General features: G+C 45.5%; 1 protein-coding gene across 5 annotated transcripts in view; it reads right to left on the bottom strand.

Moving 5' to 3' along the window:
* ZNF608 (zinc finger protein 608) overlaps positions 1–22,081 on the bottom strand; it is a 105,324-nt gene that overhangs the window by 42,985 nt on the left and 40,258 nt on the right. For all 5 annotated transcript variants that reach the window (XM_081827158.1, XM_081827161.1, XM_081827159.1 and 2 more), the window contains one exon: positions 11,897–12,152. In XM_081827158.1, the coding sequence (XP_081683284.1) occupies positions 11,897–12,152 (256 nt within the window). The remainder of the gene's footprint in view (positions 1–11,896; positions 12,153–22,081) is intronic.

Below are 22,081 nucleotides of genomic sequence, written 5' to 3'. Positions count from 1 at the left end.
TCACTAATCAAGTTACCATCATGTGCACAGAAGAAAGGCTTTGGCTGCCTCCAAGCAATTTTAATGTTCTGGGTTCTAATCAAGCATATGATGCTTACCAACTGGCCTGGCACTCCTACTACCCTCTTTATCACTTTTCATTAATTATCAGAATGAAATAAATAGGGCAATGACACCAAACACTGAACCATAAAGCTGAAGCTGCCAGAATTTGTGGAGAGAACACCACCAATTTAGACTCCCTGACAATCCCCTAATATTCCCTTGTAAACATGGAACGACTTTTCCTACTTTCCAAAATACGCAACAATTTACACTGAGCAATGGTTCATGGCAGAGTATCCGCATCTTTCTTGGGTCAAGTATAGTGTAAAGCCTGGATCTACTGATCAGGAGTGGTCCAGGTGGGAGTCAAATGGGGGGGAGGGTACTTATGCATGAGTCAGAACCCAGAGCTCAGGGGATATGGGTTAGCTGCCAGACCTGAATCATTCTCCAGAAAAGGAACCTGGTGTGGTCCAGCCCACCTTCTTCTGAAAACATGACGTAAGCCTACGTGGCTCACTAGACCCTTCCCAAGCCATCACTGAAGCTACTAGAGCTCTGTGGTCCTTGATTCTCCTTTAGACCCTGTCTTGATTTCCACTCGAGTCACAAATTCCCCACACTTCATTTTCCTCCCTTTGACAAAATGAGGATGGGGACGTGGGGACGCTAACCACGGCCTCAAATACTTAGCAGTCACACTCAACATGTCACGCTTGGTTGAAATTCCACCCTTGGGAATGTGCTACTGCAAGAAATTGCAATCTCAGGAAGACCGGTAGGACAGATGGTATTTATTTCTAGAAGATATTTAATTCAAAAGTCAGATATAAAGGGAGATGTCCTAGAGGCCATACGCTTTGGATTCTCTAGTAACTGACTGAGGATTCTGTGGTCAGCGCTCTCCTTCTGAATCACTCAAGAGGAATGCGCAGTCAACAAGACGGTAAGTAGCTCACTGCATTCTGCTTCTTTGAAAGCTGACCCTCCGTTTGTTTCCCTAATCCTCCTGGGGTCATGTGTCCCACTATCAACTTAAACCTTATCCCTTTTTTTTTTTAGAACTCCCTGGGAACATGATACCACCTTCTGGTCACCCTACCAGGTAGAGGTTTTATGGAAGAGACGAGTTCAATGTAAGGAAGCCTGGCATCATTCCCGTCTATGGCCTGCCTAACTTGTCTGCCCTTGGGTATAAAGACTCACTGAACTCAAAGCGCCTCTCAGTGCCCGATGACTGCAACCAGCTTGGTTCCAGGCTCAGAGTGCAAAACCAAGGCCTCCAACCCAATTTACGGTTTTTCTGTGCTTCTGGTATGTGCGGGTAAGAAATCATGTTAGGGGTGTCCACTCCAGGTGTGAGTCAGAAGCAGCTCACCGTGAGGACTGCCTGGGACAGACTTGGCTTCTCATATCCTGTAATGCTCCGCACTATTCTCTGGAAGCTGAGGAACGCAGTGGGAAGCGGTCTTGCTGGGTTCTCTCTAAACAAACGGGCCTCTGCCACTCCTCGAGCGAAGTGAGACACATTCAATGTTCTCAGTCAGCTCTCTCAGCGTGACTTCCTTCAAAAGTTGTCTGACGGGGCATGTGGGCAGCTCAGTCAGTGAAGCGTCTGCCTCCGGCTCAGGTCAGGATCCCGGGGTCCTGGGATCGAGTCCCACGCCGGGCTCCCTGCTCGGCGGGGAGTCTGCTTTTCCCTCTCCCCTCCCCCCAGCTCATGCTGTCTCTCTCTCTCTCTCTTAAATAAATAAATTAAAAAAAAAAAAGCATCATCTGTCAACGTGGGGATCAAGAAGACGTCGCCACGACAACATACACAGTGTGTAGAGGTACAAGTGAGTCCGTGAAGAGTTGGTAGGAGACCAACGCATTTTGGGTTGGTGAAAATATTTGGTGAAAATATTGGTGAAAATATTTTGGTGACTATTAAATTTAAAAAAAAAATCTCACTCTATAAGCCGAATGACGTTCCCACATTTCAGTCAAAGCCTCAAACTGACAAGCAAATGTTTATTTGCCTTTTAGCATATTTTTAAAATAATTGGTTACATTTACACACGCACGCCATGCGCGCGCGTGCGCACACACACACACACACAGACTTAAAAACTAGGAAAGGCTGATCATGGGAGGTACACACCGGAAATCCAGAAAGGACACACAGCCATTTTATTCAGGCCACCTGTGCCTCAGTTTCTCCACGAGAGTAACCGGGCTCATGATGGGAGTCTTCCACATAAACGCGAAGATGCTAATAATTAGATGGTGTTGGCGGAGCCACGGAGAGTTCCCCAGGCAAGAGTGTTCAACTGTTCAGACACGCCAAACGTGTCATGTGTCATGTCAAGAAAGCAGCCCAAGGAATGAAAATCCTACACAAGTGTTTCCGAGATGGACTGGAGTCAAATGAAATGAAGGCCATACAGGGGTGTGGCATGTTTATAACTGTCCCATTTCCTCTTCAGTTACCAGCAATTATCAAATGGGCGGCAAGGGGCTTGCCTAACTCCCATCGCTTTGAACCCCACCCGTCTTGGGTCTTCTCCGATGGTGTCACACCAGACTTGGCTCCATACTCTGCAATTGTGCCCACGAGCCTAATTCCTGCAAGCTTCTTTGCTGAGAATGCTTTCTGCAACCTCTGATAGGCCTCCCCTGTGTTACTGCTTACTTTCCTTTGGCCAGAAAACGGTTAGGCAATCGTATTGGAGGACAGAAGGGCTGGGGAAGGGTACATGTGAGAACGCTTTAGTAGACACTATTTTTAAAACGACCTGGACAGTTCCTGCTGCTGCAGCCATACAGGACAGAAGCCGAGGGAAGAGGCTAGGGGAAAAGGGAGATGAATGTTGGGTGGGGGGAAGCAAGACAGGGCTAAGGTGTGCCAGGGAAAAATCCGCAAACAGCTTGAGTAAGTCAAGTGACAAATGATATATTATCAACAAATCACAAGGTGCAAAGGTTTTCTGTAGACGATCCCTCCTTAGTCCATCCCGTATTCTGAAGGAGCAGAACCCAAAAGAAGATGTTTGCAGAGACAGAAACAGGAGAGGCTGAGACTGCTCCCCGTTCAGAATGGAGGCTTGACAGACCCATTTTTTTGCCCCTCGGTGTTTGAGTGCCTCAGACCTGAAAGCCTTTTTTAACTTCTTTCACTTGGGGGAGAAAAGCTGTAAAACGTCACCGTAGACACAAGCAGAAGTGATATCGGAACCTCTGTATCATCCAGAGCAATGCCTTCCCAGGACAGGGCGCTGGCTACATGGTGTCTGGGGACCCTCACTGGCACACCTGCTTTCCCTGACTGGCCCACTGTGACTTTTAGACAAGGGGAAGAAGGTCGCATTCCCTCTCCGTCTAGGGCAGGACCCTGGATGTGGGCACTGCAGACTATGCCTTTGACTTACAACCCCATCCCTTTGGTCACGAAAATGTCAGTGAGCCCAAAGTTGCTGGGAAGGTTGTTAAGAGAGAAGAGAGTTCTCAACCAAGGCCATGGAAACTGGTACAATTTACCAGGATTGCCTTTTGGGAAAGCAGTGAAGCCATCAAAAGGTATTCCAGTGTGTTAAACATGTTTGTGCCCTATACGCAAACAATGAATCATGGAACACTACATCAAAAACTAATGATGTAATGTATGGTCATCAACATAACATAATAAAATAAAATTTAAAAAATGTTTGTGCCCTCTGACTAGATGACTGTTTCTTGAAAGCTGACCCCAGAATAGTAACTGCAAATTCATAAAACAGTACAAATACTTCCAGCACAAATTATGCAGATTATGCAGTGTGATGTTATTTAAGAAGCGGAAGGCAATGTAAATAACCAGCCTTACAGGAATTTGAATCAAATTTTGTGTCCATTCCATAAAATGTTTTATATCAACAGAAAATACATCTTAGAAAATGTTTTAATAACATCAGAAATGCTTATGTTTTAATGTTATGTTTAAAAGAGAAAGCGGGGGCGCCTGGGTGGCTCAGTTGGTTAAGCGACTGCCTTCAGCTCAGGTCATGATCCTGGAGTCCCGGGATCGAGTCCCGCATCGGGCTCCCTGCTCGGCAGGGAGTCTGCTTTGCCCTCCGACCCTATCCCCTCTCATGTGTTCTCTCTCATTCTCTCTTTCTCAAATAAATAAATAAAATCTTTAAAAAAATAAATAAATAAATAAAAGAGAAAGCGGTATTCAAAACTCTATCAAATGATCTCAACTACGTTTAAAAAAAAAAGTGTATTTAAAAAGCAAAAAAAAAAGGGCTAAACCAACAAATTAAAGTGGATGCCTGAATAGTGAGATTATAGATGATTTTTTTTTTCTTCTACCATTTGGGTGTTTTCTGCCCTGCAGATATCCTCAAATGGCCAGGTATTCCTTCTATCATCAGAAAATTAAAACCGTAACGAGGATATGAATGGCAGAAGGGAAAAAAAAAAAAAACAAATAATTTTGTTTCCCCCTTTTTTGGAGACTGGTCTAAGAAGAGCAAGGTTGGGAGGTGAATTTTAATACAGTGTAATCAGATTTTATAACAGCTCCCCTCTCCCCGCAAAAAAAATCAGTGACAAAGTAGATTTCCGGAGCAATATTTTCCAGATTGTCTAGGCCAAACTTAAATCAGAAGTAACATATTCTTGACTAGAAAGCTACACCATACAAACTTAAACAGGTATCAAGACCATATCACTTTGTTCCGCAAATTTATTCAACATTCAACAAATATATATGGCACACTGACTCTGTGCCAGGTGCTGGGGATCCAACAGTGAACAAAACAGATGGGATCTGCGGACTAAAGAAGCTTCCAGCTTCGTGGGGCAGAAAGGGATGGTTTGTATACATCAACCCAGCTGAAGCTGATTCAGTTACTCTTGCCAAAATCAGACGCGAGCACTATAAAGAATGTTTCTATCATTCTGTGCTTAAAAAGAAAAGAAAATAAAAACTCCAATTATTATGTCTCATCGGACTCCCTCCTTCCAAAGCGCACTTTGTGAAACAGATGGGAACTTGGGTAGAATGGAAATCCCAGGACTAGGTGTGAAGAGCGAGGGCTCTGCACGTCCTACCAGGTGTGGTCTTGCACAAGGAAATCCCTTTCTAAGTCTCCTTCATAAAAATATGGACAATAACAGCTTACTTTGGATTGTGTTCTAAGGATTAAAGGAAATTATTACCTGAAAAGCATGCCCAGCACAATGCCTGGTACAAACATCAACAAATCAACCCTTTCTCTCATCCACAGAATACACATGAAAACAATGAAGCATCAAAAACAATGACGCATTGGGTCAATGAAATGGGGATTGCGGTAAGTAAGCGGTAGTGACTACTAAGGGGGACAGGGTTTCCTCTGGATCATAAAAATGCTCTAAAATTAATTGTGGTGATGGTTGGAGGACTCTTCATACATTAAAAAATACCCATTGAATTATACACTTTAAATGGGTGGACTGCATGCTGCATGAATTATATCTCAAGAAAGCTGCTATAAAAATTCTATTTAAAAAGTCAATGAAATACTTTCAGTCAATATGCCAAGGTGGGCCAAAAGCTATACTTTGCAACAGTGAGAGAGTATCTCCATTTTGTAATTAGAAAATATATCTTCAGTTCAAGGTCACTGTAATATGAAGACATTTGCAAGGTTTTCTTACTAACTTCTTCATAGGAAAAAGATAAGCAAGGGGGGACAATACTATACACACACATTCTGTAAGACAACTTCTTACATCTTTCACCAAACTCAAGTCTGAAGAAAAGTTTAGTTTTACACGCCTCACACTCTGTATTGACACAGAAGTTCAGCTACAATATCAACCAACCCAAAGGGGTAATAACAAACGGCCTTAACACAGTGCGTTTAAAGCTGACTGCTTCATTTCTTAACACCTAAGGTCACCACCAAAATATACACACAAATGACACAAAAGAAAAATGTTTGGCCTAAAAACATGAAGCTGAATCCTACCGAAGAGCAGCTTATTTATTTCACACTGACAAGTGGTGATGAGACTATGGTATTGCTTTCCAGCAAAACACACCATCACTCATCATATGCACATGGTGGCCCCATCAGGAAAGCATACAACTGGTAGGTCCAAGAGGAAAGCCGACCCAGGAAGACGGCTCAGACAAGCCCTCCCTTGGTCCCTTCCTTATACTCCCCCTTCATTCACAGATCTTTATGGACTGCACACTGTGAATACCTGGCCTCCATTTTTAACTTGTGATTTTTCTGTGAAACTGGTAATCTTAAAAAAACAAATACTTTGATATGTTTATAACTATGTGTCATATACAACCTTAAACCAAGTTTATTTTATTTAAAAAAAAAAAACACCAAAAAAAACCCTTCACCATTGTACCCAGAATAATCAGAGGTAACCGAGATGGTATACGGTCCAGCGAATACACAAATATGGTTTTCTATTTGGGTTGACTTCTGCATGTAAAACTTGGCGGTTCTTGTGCACTTTGAGCAGTTCTGTCACCAATGGTTATGAATCTCAACTTTTCATGGGCAACCACCACTGCAAGATTGCCCGGGGTGGGGGAGGGGGGGTCAAGTTTATGGCCAAGATACCGAGCAGCACTAACTAGAGTAGTTCTTCCAGAGCTCTAAATCTCTGTGAGTTCACGATGAAGATCAAGGCCAGATGCTCTTTCTTACTAGCACGCTGATTAACCGACTATGCTCACCTTCCAAACTCACAGACCAGGGGCTGATTTACCTCCATTTAGCACATTACTGATAGGAGGAGCATGCTCCTCAGCAATCTTCAAGTTCCCCCCGACTGCTGAGTTACAATCATCACTGGTGTGGCGGGTAATGAAATGCAGAAGCGAAAGTGGACATCTTACTCGCCTTGTGAGTCAAAGCTGAATTTATCAAATCACTGGGAAATACCTCAGTAATAACATTTCACTTAGTAAAAAAAAAAAGTATTGCACCAATCCCATGCTCAGACACCGAAAACACAAAGTGAGCCTGGATTCATATTTAATCTCTTCTCAAATCAAAATTGAAAATGAAAGTTCTATTTCCAGTAATAAGTTCGGCAAGTCAATAATACCACAGCATAGGAGGAACAATACCGTATGTCAGGTCCATCGTCAATTTATAGGGAATCATTTGCCTTTTAACGAATGAACCTGAAACCCCCCATACTGCACGTTGAAACACTACCCTCTCTATGACTCTGGAGATACAGGAGAAGCAGAAGAATTTAAGAGCATCTCCGGTGGTTTAAAGAGAATCATTTACTTCCCCTGATTAATTACCCTTAAAACATTAATTCCCAAGATCGCTGTTCTTGGAAAACACATAGAACCTCAGATGAAGAACCTCATACAAAGAACCATTCTTCCTCTTACACCAGGTGGTAAGTCTTCTCTAAAAAACCACACTTCCTTTCATAAGCTGCCATTTGCATTTTCACCGTCCCCTCTGAAAGCTCCCAGTAATGCTGCGAGTACAATCTTTTTTATTTGTTACTTTATTAACCTCCTTTAATACTCTGGGTTTCTGGACTATTTCAAAAATAATTCAGCAGAGACCACAGGGAAATGAAATGGAGCTACCACTTCCGGCTCAGTGAAGAAACAGACAGTAAGGTCCACCCTGCCATATTAATAAATTAGGAAGAGTGGTACCAGTTAGTTCTTCATTAAGCCCCAAATCCTCTGTCAAGTCCAGGTTCAGGATCAAACGCTGGACCCTCTTTCTCACAGGGACGGTGATTCAATGATGCTCACCTGCCACCCTAGAGCTTTTGGACAGACACTATCTATCCTGGGAAGTAAATAGGGCAGGGGTGTCTGTCCCATTTTATACCCAAGAAAATGAGGCAACAACACAGTGACTTCCTTAAAGGGAAAAGGTCAAGCAGCTTGCAGAGGGTTAGGACATCCCCTCTTTCCCCTGAGACCATGGTTCTCAATCTTGTTTGCACATCAGAATCCCCTGGGGAGCTTTGGAAAAAAACACCAAGGTCAGGTCACCCAACCAGACCAAACTGCCATCCCAGACCAAGGAAATGCCTGCAAGTGGTGCCCGGGCATGTTTTTAAAAACCTCCGAGTGACTCAAAGGCACAGAGCTGAGAACCCCGGTCCTATAACCTATACATGTTTTAAAGGCCAAAGTAAATGACAGTTGTAACAATGAAGTATGTTCTCGGGTAAGGCAAAAAAAAAAAGGGGGGGTGCCCAATTAGAAATATGATTTAATAAAACTCCAAAGGAAAACACATTCATAAGAGCTAAAAAGCCAAGTCCAACATGTATGTATTTACACACTCTGCTGTACACACCATGTTTTTTCCGGTTTGGTCTCCCCCCCCGCCCCACCCCCAATCCCCAAAAAGAGCAAATTTCCAAACAAATAACTATACAAAGGCACGTGCATACCAAATGTCAGGAATGAAAAGCTAAGGAGATTCTTTCCAACATGTGAGAGCAATTTTGTCCAAGACGTCATTGCTCCTATGCACTCACCTTAAAGAAGAAAGATCAGAGCAGAATAACTAAACATCCAAATGCAATAATAGTTTTTCTCTCCTATGAAGCACGCTCCGAAACCCGCTAATTATTTCCAGAGGGAACTTCTCTCGTAACACGTTACTCCTGAGGACAGTTTGGCCTTCAGGCAACCAGGACTCCGCGTCCTGGCAGGAACACTAAAGGCAAAGTCTGTGACCGAAAGAACCCTCTTCACATGAGGAATTCCAAGCACAAGAAGCAATTAGTATTTAGTGGGGACCTCCTATTGCCGTCTTGCTGGTGCCCACTATCTTTCAAACTAAATCCCGAGAACAGTCAATATTCCCCCAAAGACTGCAGATAGGAGCTCCTGAGATGTCTAGGATCTTAATATACACACACACATGCATGCACCCCCCTATGAATGCACATAACAAATTAGGTTTGTGAAAACTGCTACCAGGTACACAATCACCTCAAAATGAAAATACCAGGGAAGAGATTTTTTTTCAAGTCCATCTCCAGGAAGTTAATCACAGGCAACTGGTACTTCTTCCTAAGTGCCCGACTTGAAGCTTGTCGTTAGCGCAACCCCATAGTAGAAAACTATTGTGGCTTCCCTGCCCCTCCCTTCTCCCCAGACCCATCCCTTCTAGCTCTGCCAAATAACTGGGTCCAAATGTGTTTGTTCTGTTTCTCTCTTTGTTTTTCCCCAAAGGGAAAAATTAATGGTCAAGTGGGTTTAATTTTTAAATTGGTACAAGAGCTTTAAACACACTGTACTGGGGGGAAAAAATGCAAATGGAACGCTCTTGAGAATGGTTGCACATTAAACACACATCTTACGAGCCGCGCCTTTACGAAGGCGGGTTCTCGAATTCTGTGGAGGTCGGGAGTTGAGTTTATTCAGCAAGAATAACTCTGTTAAGAGCTCCGGGCTCCTTCTTGTCACCACAGTCAACATCCACACATTCCAAATCCTGGAAAACGTGAGGCAGTCAAAAGAAGGATGGAGCTGCAGAAGGCTCCAGTCCTGGGTCTGCAGAGCACTGAAAGCCAGGTGGGGGACACACGCACAGGATGGGGGAGATCGCGGCACACAGAGGCAGGTACACGGACTCGGGAGGCGGACCGCTCAGAGAACACAGTGCAGCGCGGGAGACTATACATGCATTGGGACCAAACAGAAATAAGAAAAAAGCATAATGGTAATCCTGATTAATACCACAGAGCTCTTTAACCGTTTGCCCAGAGTTACTACAGTTTCTGAATACAACATTTCTTTTTCCTAAGTAACCCTGTCTTTTATTCGAAGCTCAGGTTCAAGTCAAAACCAAGCAGTCTTCCAAGCGAAGTGAAAAACAACCCAAGACTAACAGGCGTTCCAGAAAGTTTGTAGCTAATTTTACAACATCTGCCACCCAGTGAGGTCATACTGCAGGAACCCGGTCCTGTCCCACACAGGAATAAGTAAAATCATGACAAGCAATAAACCGACGGGCGCTAAGTCGTAGCTGAGACAGAAGTGCAAGGCGCCACTTCACCCAAATGAGCACGCGATCCAAGTGCCAGAAACTCTTCCTTTCGAGTTGATGGAAATGCAATCTTAGCCTTTCCAAATCTTCTTCTGTTCCTCAATCATCAGTACCTAAGCTAATGAACTACGACCTTATTAATGTCCTGATGCCGTCTGTATCTATACTTTTCTCGCCAAGATACCAGTCGGACACCCTCAGCTACCGCTTCTGCTCTCAGGAAAAGTCTGAGAAGGCCAAGTGTGTACAACCCAAGGAGAGGCAATAGGACAGAAGCTCGCTCCCCACATGGGACCCACCTCTTGCACTGGAGGGCGTCTCAACAGACAAGCAAGAGACGAAAATGTGAATTCCAGCTCCTCTTCCCCCAATTCCTCTCAATCTGGCTGCAGAGCGCTGTTAAAAGTACAAAGAGGACGCACCCCCACCCCCACCCCAAACACCGGACATTTCTAAAGCCAAAAGCGAACGTGAGCTATCACTTTTGGTTGAGCGCACAAGAGAACTCCTCCTATCTGCTGCTTTCATTCACCTTCTCTGGTTCCTTCATCTATAATGAGTTTTCCTTACTGATGCTATCTACAAAATCTTGTATCCAGATACAAAATATATCCTTCCACAGTATACTTAACGCAATATGCAGAATTCAAAGATTTCCCTACGGTTTTTAGCTTTTCTACCCTGAGACAGCGTGCGCTGTTTTCCGCCTTTCTGATAATCAGTCTGAGACAACCTGTCATTTGATTTTCATCCTTTTTTATATATGTTACTTTCTCGCCCGTGAGTTGCAGCCCTCAATTTCTTGCCTTGATACAGAGGGACCTACACAGTGATTCTGAGTCTCATTACCCTCCTCCTTGCCCTTACTCCTCTCCCAACTGGCCATGATACTGACGCCTGTCCTCTCCCTCATCCTTGACCAACCTAGCTTGGAGGGAAAGAAAGGGTTCTTCACTTCGCTTCGTTCGCCTGGGGCTCATTTTTCCTACTCCTCTCATTGCCCAACGGAGCAACGCAGCGCTCTCCTTGGTATTTCGTTTTTAATTACCTGTGGGCCTCTCAGGTCAATGACATCTGAAACACACCGGACCAGGTGATCGCGTGCTACGAGATGTAGCCAGCCAGGGTCTGGATCCACGGTAGGTGTGGTATATGCCACGTGTATATTTCTAAGAGCACTGACAGATTAATCCTAATCCACTTCTCCTGTGACTCCTGGATTAGCCTTGCCAGCTGGCCTGCTGAGCTAAGGCGCAGGGAAGGCCCCACGTCTCCAGTCACAGAAGAGAAACGACTGGTTCAGCTGGGGCTTAAGTCTCTGACCTTGGGCTTCGTCAGCTCAGGGCACCAACCAGCCACAGCCACATCATGGCCACAGCCCTCGCTAAACTCAAGAACCTGAGCTCGATTCAGCAGGTCAACTTAAACCTCAACAACCCATGTCAAGACAAACGAAACAACCGTGCCCGGACACACAGGCCGGTTGGCACACCGAGAAGAAAGTGAACCTGAGACCAGTCTGTCTTCCTAATTTCCACGATCCCTCTCAGGGCAAAAGGGAACCCTCACCCTGCTTCCCAGTCTTCCCATGCTAGCGCCTAAAGCGCAGACCCCTTCCACGGACACCTCATTCATCCCGAACGTAAGAGCCGCCGTGAACAAGAAAAGAGAAACGCAGTTCTTACTCCAACAGCAATCCAGACAGTATAAAAAGCCCTCTTCGTCCTCTCCACGTACCACCGAAGTCCCCTCGCGGGTGGGTGTAAATCACATGACATCATGGGGAAGAGGGCACGGGGAAAGACAGAAAAGTAAAGTGTACTTACCTTCTTCTGTTTCATGCCACACGATCCCTTCCAAATTCACACTAGTGCCAGGTTCACAGGGCCCCAGACACTCTGGTTCTGTCACTACTCCAACTTCACATGTATTGACACCCACGGAACGAGTCCGAACCAAAAGCTGCTCGACCGGTGCTGCAATATTGGATGAGGATGGGGGAAAGTAGGAGGGCAGAATCGGAGGCGTGAGGCTGCTGGAAATCGGTGGTGGTGGTGCTGGCACTGTAAACAGGGGGTCAACCTGAAAGACAGACAGGCTTACTGCAGTGGTGTTGTATTCTCAGCACGGTTTGCAATGCAATCTGTTTACATCGCTTCGAGAATACATCACCATTCCAAATTCCCTTTGCAATTCTAACACGCTTCGAGGGTTTGCGTGGTGCCGAAAGATAAAAGTCGAAGGGAAATGAGCATCTGATTTTGTTTCCCCCACCCACCCACCCACCCACCCCATGCCAGACAAGGTCAACATCGGGGGCTCTTGCTTCCGGAATGAGAGGCAGGACCTTCGATGTCCTCAGGTCACTGATGTCAAACCGGCCAGCCTCAGTCAAAAAAGCGTGAAATACACTCTGCAAAATTCAGGCTCTTTTCCACCTGTGATGAAATCGTACTTCCAAAGCTACAATATTTTCCAAGGGAGGAACTCCAATAAACACCGCAGACGCATCATTTGAACAGTTAAGCACGGGAGATGGACTAAAATTGTGTTCAAAGTACTTTATAAACCGTAATGAATTAAATCACCACGAAAATACATTAACTGACTCCGCTGAATATATAAAATACATAAACCTGATTATACACACTCAGACACATAAACTGGATATTATTAGCATGTATTAAGCATCAACTCCTAATTAAGTTTTCTAAGGCAAAGTTTAGCAGAATTCATATAAATGGGGTAATTAACATATGTGCCCAACATCAACAGAACTGGAGTTTCTCCAACGCACATGTCCTTAAGTGGCCCGGCTTGGAAAGATCCCTGATGAATGTGACCGAGTCCTGGGACTCCTCCCTCTAAATCCCGGGAAACAGAAATGACAGCCAGTATAAGAGCTTCCAGTGCAACGGTATATCCTTTGCACCCGAATCCTAGAGAGCAGGCAAGGAGATCTTCACCACAAAACATCCAGGAGCCTGGCCATAACGAAACCAAAGGCTATGCACATACTAAGTAGGTAAATCACCAGCCAACCCATTCGTTCGTCAGACCCATTTTAACCACTGTTAGGACTGTTACGGCATAGTTGGGGCCCTGCTGACAGGTGGTCAAGTGCGGAAGAGCCAAATGCAAAGCCCATCTGCACCGTGACTCCACATTCCCTATGTCCTCACGTGACACACAGATACCGCCTACCTCTACCCTCTAAGGGGTGACCCCCTGCACAGGCTATCAGCTGAGCTAACGAGCTGTATGTGTAAAAAGGGGCATACAGAAGGTTTTTCCAGCAAAAACGCCATCTTAGTCTGTGGTTCCCGTATTCCCACTTGACCTTTGTAAGAAATCAACACTTGGCTACAGATGTACTAGAACATAGTCTTTGTTGTTTAAACACACACACACAGAATATATTTCAAGATAAATCATATGAGGAAGCGTGCTCCTGGTTCAACAGCTGAAGCAGTCATCTGTGTGGGCTCCTTGTTCATATGACTGTAGGAACTATTTCTACAGTTTGCCTTTCACTAAAATGATAAACTGACGTTCACTTGCCTGACTGATCCAAGACGCTAGAGAACAGCCCTTCACCCATCTGCATGGTAAAGAAAGTTAATTTCCTGCTCTCAGAGCCGCCATAAAACTTCTTCTGCCCCACGCTTTGTATTGTTCTGCATTCTTGATCACAGAGCCCAAGAAAGAAAAGTATGTAACGGCCCCCAAACCCCAGATCTGGTGATTTATGCTTTCGCGTAAACACAGCTTAATGCAGATCAGAGTTCACACTGATAGTTCCTATTTTAAAACTGAGCTGACAAATGGAAAAAGAGGTACTGAGGGAGGAAATTCAAGTGGGGGCGGTGGAAATCCAATGCTACCTTGTAGTCTTCACTATAGCTAAAAGACTGTGTGAGATAAGAACTGCTTTCCAGAATTTAAAATTGGGGGGGGGGGAGGCGGACAAGGAAAATGATAAACTGGGTACTGTAGTTGTTTTTTTTTTTTTGCATATTTGCCAACAATTTTTTAATTTGTATAGTTAGATGTAAATTGACTATAATTGGTTGCTACATATATAAACTGAAAAGACAAAATGGAACAATATTATCGAAATACTCTTTATATCCCTTGATCGACAGCCTACATTAATTCCAAGAGAATAAACACGGCTTCAGTTGGATAAACAACAAAACGGGATGAAATAAAAGGAGGTAAGCAACCAAGAGAGCATTAATTCCCAGATTTGGGAGATCAGATACAGTCAGGCAAAGCCTACAATACCAAGTTATAAGGACAGGGCACTGGACACTGGGATTTTGGCCCCAACTCTGACACTAATTAGCTTGTGACTTTGGGGAGACACTTAACCTCCACTGAACACCATTTTCCTCAACTGGAAAATGTAATCTCCAGCTTTCTACTGATGACAAATCCTATCACAACAGAATTTCTGGACTAAATCTCTATTTCAATATAACTCCAATTATGAATTATATCTGCATACAGATACACACACACACACACACACACACACACACACCTACTATTTGGGATATTTAAGAGAATCCAAACATCAAATTTCTAAAGAATCTAAAAGGCTTGAGGGGAGAGGCCATGGTATCCGGGGCCTACCAGCAAGTGAACTGTGTTTGTTTCTGTCCACACAATCCAAATGCAATGGTAAGAGCCTGGTTGACAGCAGTAAAATGAGAAGCTAAGGTTCAGAGAATTTGACTATAAATATGAACTAATCATGAACAGTCTCCCCAGTGCAATAACAGGCTAAAACCCTTAAACTCCATAGGAAAATTCAATAGGTAATACGGTGAAGCCGTTCAACTCTTTGACTTAGACAGTGAACTTCTTGGTTTTTCCACAACACTGGCTTCAAGAGAACTCACAAGCTGCCATTCCTACAGGTAGGTACTGGAATGTCACTACCAGTGAGAGAAGAAAGGGGAACTCTTCTCCCTTGGGAGAATTTGGAGTGAAGGACAAAGAGTAGTACCACCCATGTGGCCTACTGGAAACCCCTCTTCCCCAGAGGTCACCAAGCACAGAGGAGGGTAACGAATTAACAGCCACCCCGAGAAGTGTTTTATTTGGTAGGTATGCTACTTCCTAAAACATGATGATTTTTTGCAAACGCAAAAAAATGAGGGAAAAGTCTGAATGTCTACTATCTCTTAAAATAATAATTAGATAACGTGCTGGGCTGGGCCCACAAGCCTCATGGCATCAACCGAAAGGGCTGAGCCTCCCTTCGGCCTGGCGGTGACCTCCCCGGCCACAGGCAGCTGACTCTGCATTTCTAGCTTTCCCCTAAGACAGTCACAGAATGTTTTACCTCGAAGACCACCTAGCCCAACCTCCTCCTGCTAAAGAGAAATGTGGCCCATATTTGCACCAGGGCAAGAAGCTCTCTGTGGTGGCAGCCCAAGTGAGTATGAAAGCAGTAGCTTCCTAAAAGCAGAAACATGACAGTAGGAGTTCAAATACACACACTGGGGGACAAAAGAGGGGTGGAAGGAAGATAATTCAGTGTCACTAATTCTTTCTGCCAGCAAATGCCCCCCTACAGGAGGTTTCAGTTCTCTTATGAATCTTAACGGCGTCTAACACAAAGCCACATGCACCATATGCAAAGCAGGGACCTACAGGGATTTTCAGTAGTGTTTTTACCCCATACAAAAGATCAACTCCATTGCACCCCAATTTCCAGGCCACTGATCCACAGACGGAACCGTAACTTCTTCAACCGATGAGGCGTGTTGAGACCAAGGGCGGCAACAGTCCCCAGGAGGACTCCCTCCAAGTGGCACACACTTGTACGTGGTAGTGGTGGATCTCAGGTTCAAATCCTGACCTCCCTGGTACTTGCTGTGGGGATCCCCTGAGCAAGTTACCTGGCTACTCTGAGGCTCACTGTTTGGGCCTAAGAAATTGTTGTAAGACCAACAATGACCCCCAATGGGTCAGAGGGAACACTCAGTGAGATAACTCATGCAAAATGAAGGCTCAGCAAAGTGCTTAGCTCAGTAAATGCTGGCTTTGAGAAAGGGGAGGAAAAAAAAGTCCCTGGTCTGATACTACAGTTCTCTAACCCTGCCTGCAACCTTACAAAGCTCCTTTTTATATCCTACTATATTTAACATAAATCTATAATCCCCTCCAAATGCATGGTTAAGTGCAGTTAAAGTGTGTTAAAAGTATAAGCAAAAAGGGCTTAACCCTGAGCAGCTCAGCCCGGGGAAATTCTCCTCCTTTCATAAATGGGCGTCTGGCAGCAGTCAAGCCAGCTTAATCCACCCGGCAACTCACCCCCCAATTTTATAGCACATCCTGATGAGTCCTACACCTCTACAAAATCTCCTTCGACTAATCTCTAATTGCACCTCTTTTTTCACGCACTGCTGCTCCCCCAAAAGCCCCCTCTGAGTTGCCTCAACGTGAGCACGTATCCCCCCAATAAAGAGTAACCACACACCTACTGTGTGCCAGGCACTGGGCAGCCTGCTCGCACACCAAGAGCGGGTCAAAGCCAAGCAGGTCCCCGCTCTCCTGGACTTCCTGCCTCGTCAGCAAGACTGGGGCAACTTATCAAATAATCCTACAAATACAGCCAAACTATACAAAGGGGCCGTCCGGAGGGCCTGAGTGAAAACACACCGTGTAGTGGAAGACAGGGGGGCACGGGGCGTCAGTCCTCAAAACTGGAATCCCAGCTCTACCTTCAGCTACACGACCTTTGGGCGAGTCACCTGACCTGTCTGTCTGGGACTCCCTGGCTTCATCTGTAAAATGGAAAGAATGAAATCAGACAAACAACACACACTCAGCTCCCGGTACCGAGCAGCACTCAACCAAATAAGAGCTAGTACTGTTGTCAATGTGATTATTGTGATTACAAATATACATGAGACCTGAACTAAAAAGAAATCAATAGGTGGTTTGGCCCTTCGAGGCCAAATACCAGGATTTGCTACATTTATTTATTTTTTTTTTTTTAAAGATTTTTATTTATTTATTTGACAGAGAGAGAGACACAGTGAGAGAGGGAACACAAGCAGGCTGAGAGGGAGAGGGAGAGGGAGAAGCAGGCTTCCCGCTGAATAGGAAGCCCAATGTGGGGTTCGATCCCAGGACCCCAGCATCATGACCTGAGCCGAAGGCAGATGCTTAACGACTGAGCCACCCAGGCACCCCAGGATTTGCTACGTTTAAAGGCAATTCACGGGAAGCAATTATGAATACCCTGGGGGCTGAGGCGGCGGGGGTGGGGGGGGAGCAGAGAACGCTAAATAGTACTCATCAGATAGTCCATGTTAAAAAAAAAAAAAAAAAAATCAGTGGGGAATTATTAGTCTACTACGACTAACATCCAGAATACAAGATCGTAATAGAGAACCAGCCAGTTTGAGCAACGGTTCCTTTGTCAAAGCTCTTTTCTGTCATCCTGATGGGACACTGATGTAACCTATTACAGCCCCAAAAAAGAGAAGCATGAGAGCAGCTATCTCCAGTTGGGGGCAGGGGGGTGGGGACCCACAAGTCCAACAGCTGGTGGCGGCGGCCTGTCAAACTGAGGAAAGCTAATGTCAAGAACAGACGCGCAGCAGTCTCTCACTGCTATTTTTGCGTGATTATTCCCAGGTGTTGGTGCACGACGGAACAGTAGCCTGGCTATTTATCACTCGAGAGAGCCTAAGAGCATGAGCATGGGGGAGTAGGGGTGGTAGAGAGAGGCGGGGAAGAAAAGGTTATTTATACAGATAGCGGCACTTAGTGTGTGTCATCAGAGGGCTGGGGGAAAAAAATCTGCAGAGAGATTCTGGCAATATTTTCTCAGTTCACCTTATTTCCAGGGCTTCCTGAGGGCTCCTGAGCCAGGAAGGCTCCAAAGCGGGGAGTGCAAGTGGCAGCCGCTTTGCTTCACTCCAGTACCAGTTGTGGCAGCCGGTGATGGGCTCCAGGACCGGGAAAGTGACAGCCAAAGAGGCAGGGTCGCCAGGGCAGGGCTGGGGGGGGCACCCTGGCGGGCACTCCTGCACCCCTCCCTCAGGTCCAGCTAAGAGACAGGCAGGTGATGTGCGGCGGGATGCAATGCAGAGGGAGAAGGGCCAGCCAGGACCAGGGATGGACCGATCTCAATGGTTAAGATGGCCCTCCCACGCCCTGGCGCCCAGTCCGCACCCTGTGGGCGCAGGGCCTTGCCCTGGGGTTTCCTCCACCCACCCCTGCAAAGATCTCCACGCTCATCTGGCTACTAACCCCCCTCAATCCTGGGATTTTCAGATCAACAACCACCAGAGTGGCCATGGTGTTTTTATTTTGCTCAGTAAGTATTTTTAGGTTCTTGTGAGCGCGCTGGGGCACAATTACTTAATGCTCACAAGGTTCTCCACAGACTGCCACAGTCTGTCCCTTTGCACTTTCACTGCCCTTGGTGCGTGACATCCCTGTGACTTCCTTAGCAAAGCAAGGGAAGCTTGCAAACCCGTTTTCCTTCTGTACGGATCTGTTCTCCAAAATGCGGTGTCAAGGCTGAATTCCCATCCCGGACAGAGAAACCTAAACAGATGTACATCGGTCACTCCTAATTCTGGCTTCCCTAAACGTGGTAGAGACTTTTCCTTTTGGAATCAAGATCAAAGCAACTTCTCCCTTACATCTTGTTTCTTAAACGACACAGGTGAGTTCTTGGTAAGGGTCTACTGGGTACGAGACATTAGACATTCTCCATCTCCTTTACGGCTCGACATCCCCGTTTTATGGAGGTGGACACTGAAGATCTCAGAGCATGGACAATGTATTCAAGACCAAACTTCTCTGATTTCAAAGTTTGTGGAAAACTACGAACAGGACAGCTACTGTTTAACTCCTATTACACAGGAGGGACTTACACTGTATGTATTCTCAGTCCATCTTCACAAGACTGTGAAGGCAAGTATTTACAGATGAGGAAAAGGAAATCTGGGGAAAGTAAGTAACTGTAAAAGGTCACTCGGGGGTGGTGGCCGAGCACTCGAACCCACAGGAGGGTAAGAGGAAAAGCAAACTCTTCCAAATATAAACTACAACGCAAGATGGAAAGAGGCCTTCCTCCCAAGGTAAGTTCAGACTCTTCTCTGTATGTTGGAAGCCACACGCCTGAACCACCTTGCACTGCACATAGTTCAGAAGGGTTGCCTCTCGGGGCAAACACTGCAATCCCTTCCAGAAAACTCCCTGAACCCAGAGCTCAGCTTTGGTGTCGTTATTACTTGAAATCATCCAATTCTAAAAGCTACAACCACATACAATGGCTGGGAATTATACCATTACTTTTACTTGCTCATTTCCAGGTGTGAAGAAGAACAGAGGCTGCCCTCAATAAAAGGCCACAAGGTTCACCTGCTAACGTGCTGTTAAAGACTCAGCCACGGACCTGGTAGGATCTGACTGAGGGACGGCCCAAGGCTCTGGCCCCGAGACAGCTGCTTCCGTTTCCAACCACGCCAAAATCATAGGAGGCCAATCCGGTGTCTCTATATGGTGCTGCCTGGGTGGTGGGAGGCAGCAGCAGGAGGAGATGACTGGGAGGGTGTCACCCCAGAAGTAGCCCTTGAGCAGATGGCGAAGCAGAGACACGTCAAGGCCAGCAACACGTATAGAACTGACTTTAAACAACAGCAAGTGTCTTTAACGTCATTCTCCAGACATGACAGTTTTCCAAGCAAAACAGAAGGTACCGGAGTACGCAAAGAGAGTATAATTAAACTACTCGATTCAGCGTCTTGTATTTGTTTCTGGTTTGAAGCCAAATAGAATTCTCCACCAGGAGGCCCTCAACTGTGTAGAGTTTCAGCACCGTGATGCCCGGGCAGGTGCAGGGGACACGAGGACTCCGTCCTGGAGGACCGACTCCACCAGACCATGTCAGCTGTCACACACTCAACTAACTCCGTGTTCTCTGCAAAAAACCTGTCCGACTGCCGAGCCAGATTCTCCTTCTGTTTTAAAAGTGCCGCTGACATTTTCCACTGCTGTGCTCTCTACAGAGTAGCACTAAGGGACCGGTGTGTTCACATCTCGTCCATGAGGGTTCTCTGGTTGTCCCTCATCCTGCCCATTTCCAGAGTTACTCGGACCACAAAAATAAGCCACAAAGAAAGGAGACCATCAGAAAAGTACTAAAAAAAAAAAGAGAGAGAGAGAGAGAACGTCTATCTTCTTTCGTTAATCCTTTTCACGAGTTCCCTGACTTTGAGGAAAGCTGCATTCCTGAAAATTTCCACACGAATCCCATGTACGTCAGTTAGACCTGGTTCCCAATCCCCTAGGAGTGAAAAAAGCAGCTCAGGGATAAAACTCCGGATTTTTAACTCTGGATTTGGCTGACCATGGGTGCATCTACAGTACTAAACCAATAAATTTCAAAACACCTGAATAATGACTATCTTAGCAGATACTGACCAGCCTTCCAGTGCCCATCTCTGCATAACTCTAGTATCTCTATGAAATTAGGCTGAAATTAGGGAAAGATCACAGGCCTTTCATCCTACTTTTTTTTTTTTTTAAGATTTATTTACTTAAGAGAAAGATCATGAGTGTGAGGAGCAGGAGAGAGAAGCTCAAGCAGACTCCTCGCAGAGACAGAGTCCAACGCAGGGCTCTATCTCACAACCCTGAGATCATGACCTGATCTGAAACCAAGAGTGGGACCCTTAACCGACTACACCACCCAGGCGCCCCGCCTTTCACCCTACTTGACACAGACATAATTTTAAGGGAAAAAGGAAGGGGTGAAAAAGGGAAGAAAAGGCCTATTTGGGGAAAAAAAAAAATCACCTTATTCCTCTTCTCAACTAACAGCAATTCTTTTCTTTGCCTTGTGTTAGGGAAATCTCACCTGCAACCTGCTAAACAGACTATTTTCAATGAAAATTCTAGACATTTGAATTCTAAATGCAATACGTGCTCATCACAACAAATTCAAGAATAAGGAAGTGCCTGAGTCACACTGTAGAAGTGAGATGTAAGACAGGGCCTTAGCATGGGTCAAAAACCTCCTTCTCCAAAGCATGGCAGGTCAGCCACAGAAGGGGACAATTTTGACTCCTTGCCCATGACACTGCCTTGGTACCATTCACTCTCCTCCCTGCAAAATCAAACACTGCTCACTTAAATTCTTTTCTTTTTCTTAAAGATTTTATGTATTTATTTGACAGAGAGAGACAGTGAGAGCATGGGGCAGGGGACGGGGGTGGGCGCGGTGGCAGAGGGAGAGGGAAAAAGAAGCAGGCTCCCCACGGAGCAGGGAGCCCAATGTGGGACTGAATCCCAGGACCCTGGGATCATGACCTGAGCTGAAAGCAGACGCTTAACCGACTGAGCCACCCAAGTGACCTGCTCACTTAAATTCTTTATCACATACCTAAGAGGCACAGCATGAATATCTTATCTCCCTTTCCTCCATATCTCCCAAATGCTGATCTAAAATAATGATCAACTGCAATAAATGAATGAAAGCTTTGAGATTTTAATTTCATACTGAATCAAAATAAATGACTCGGGAAAGCTCTCTATGCTCTATCAGAGATGGAACGATGAGAGAGAGAAAGAATCACAGAGCTCCTACCGTCATCTACACACGCGCTCTGAAGTCTGAAGGACACCTCAGAGACATTCACATTTAATCTTGTTAAGGTTCTACCTTCTCATCTGAAGTCTGAAGAGATAAGTTACTTCTCAGGGTCAGGAGCCAAACCAGAGGCAGAGGGCTATCCCAGGGAGGGCCGCCATGGCCTCTACAAGTTCTGTACCCAAACTACAACTTTTGAAAGTTTCTTCTCACAAAGCCCCACACAAAAAGAGCTGCTCCCAGGACCAGAATTCTGTTTTCCCTCCTGAGAACAAAGATTCTAGAAGCCAACAGGTCACTCTCTAGGGAGAACCTTTCTTCTAACAGTTTCTTATGCATCCTTCCAGAAATGTTATCCACAGAAAAACATGTGGGGGGGGGG

The sequence above is a fragment of the Leptonychotes weddellii genome, chromosome 7 (genome assembly GCF_054177405.1).
Source record: "Leptonychotes weddellii isolate Sample4059 chromosome 7, ASM5417740v2, whole genome shotgun sequence".
Taxonomy (NCBI): domain Eukaryota; kingdom Metazoa; phylum Chordata; class Mammalia; order Carnivora; family Phocidae; genus Leptonychotes; species Leptonychotes weddellii.
Note: the sequence above shows the minus strand (reverse complement) of the source record. Positions and strands in the feature narration are given on the sequence as shown.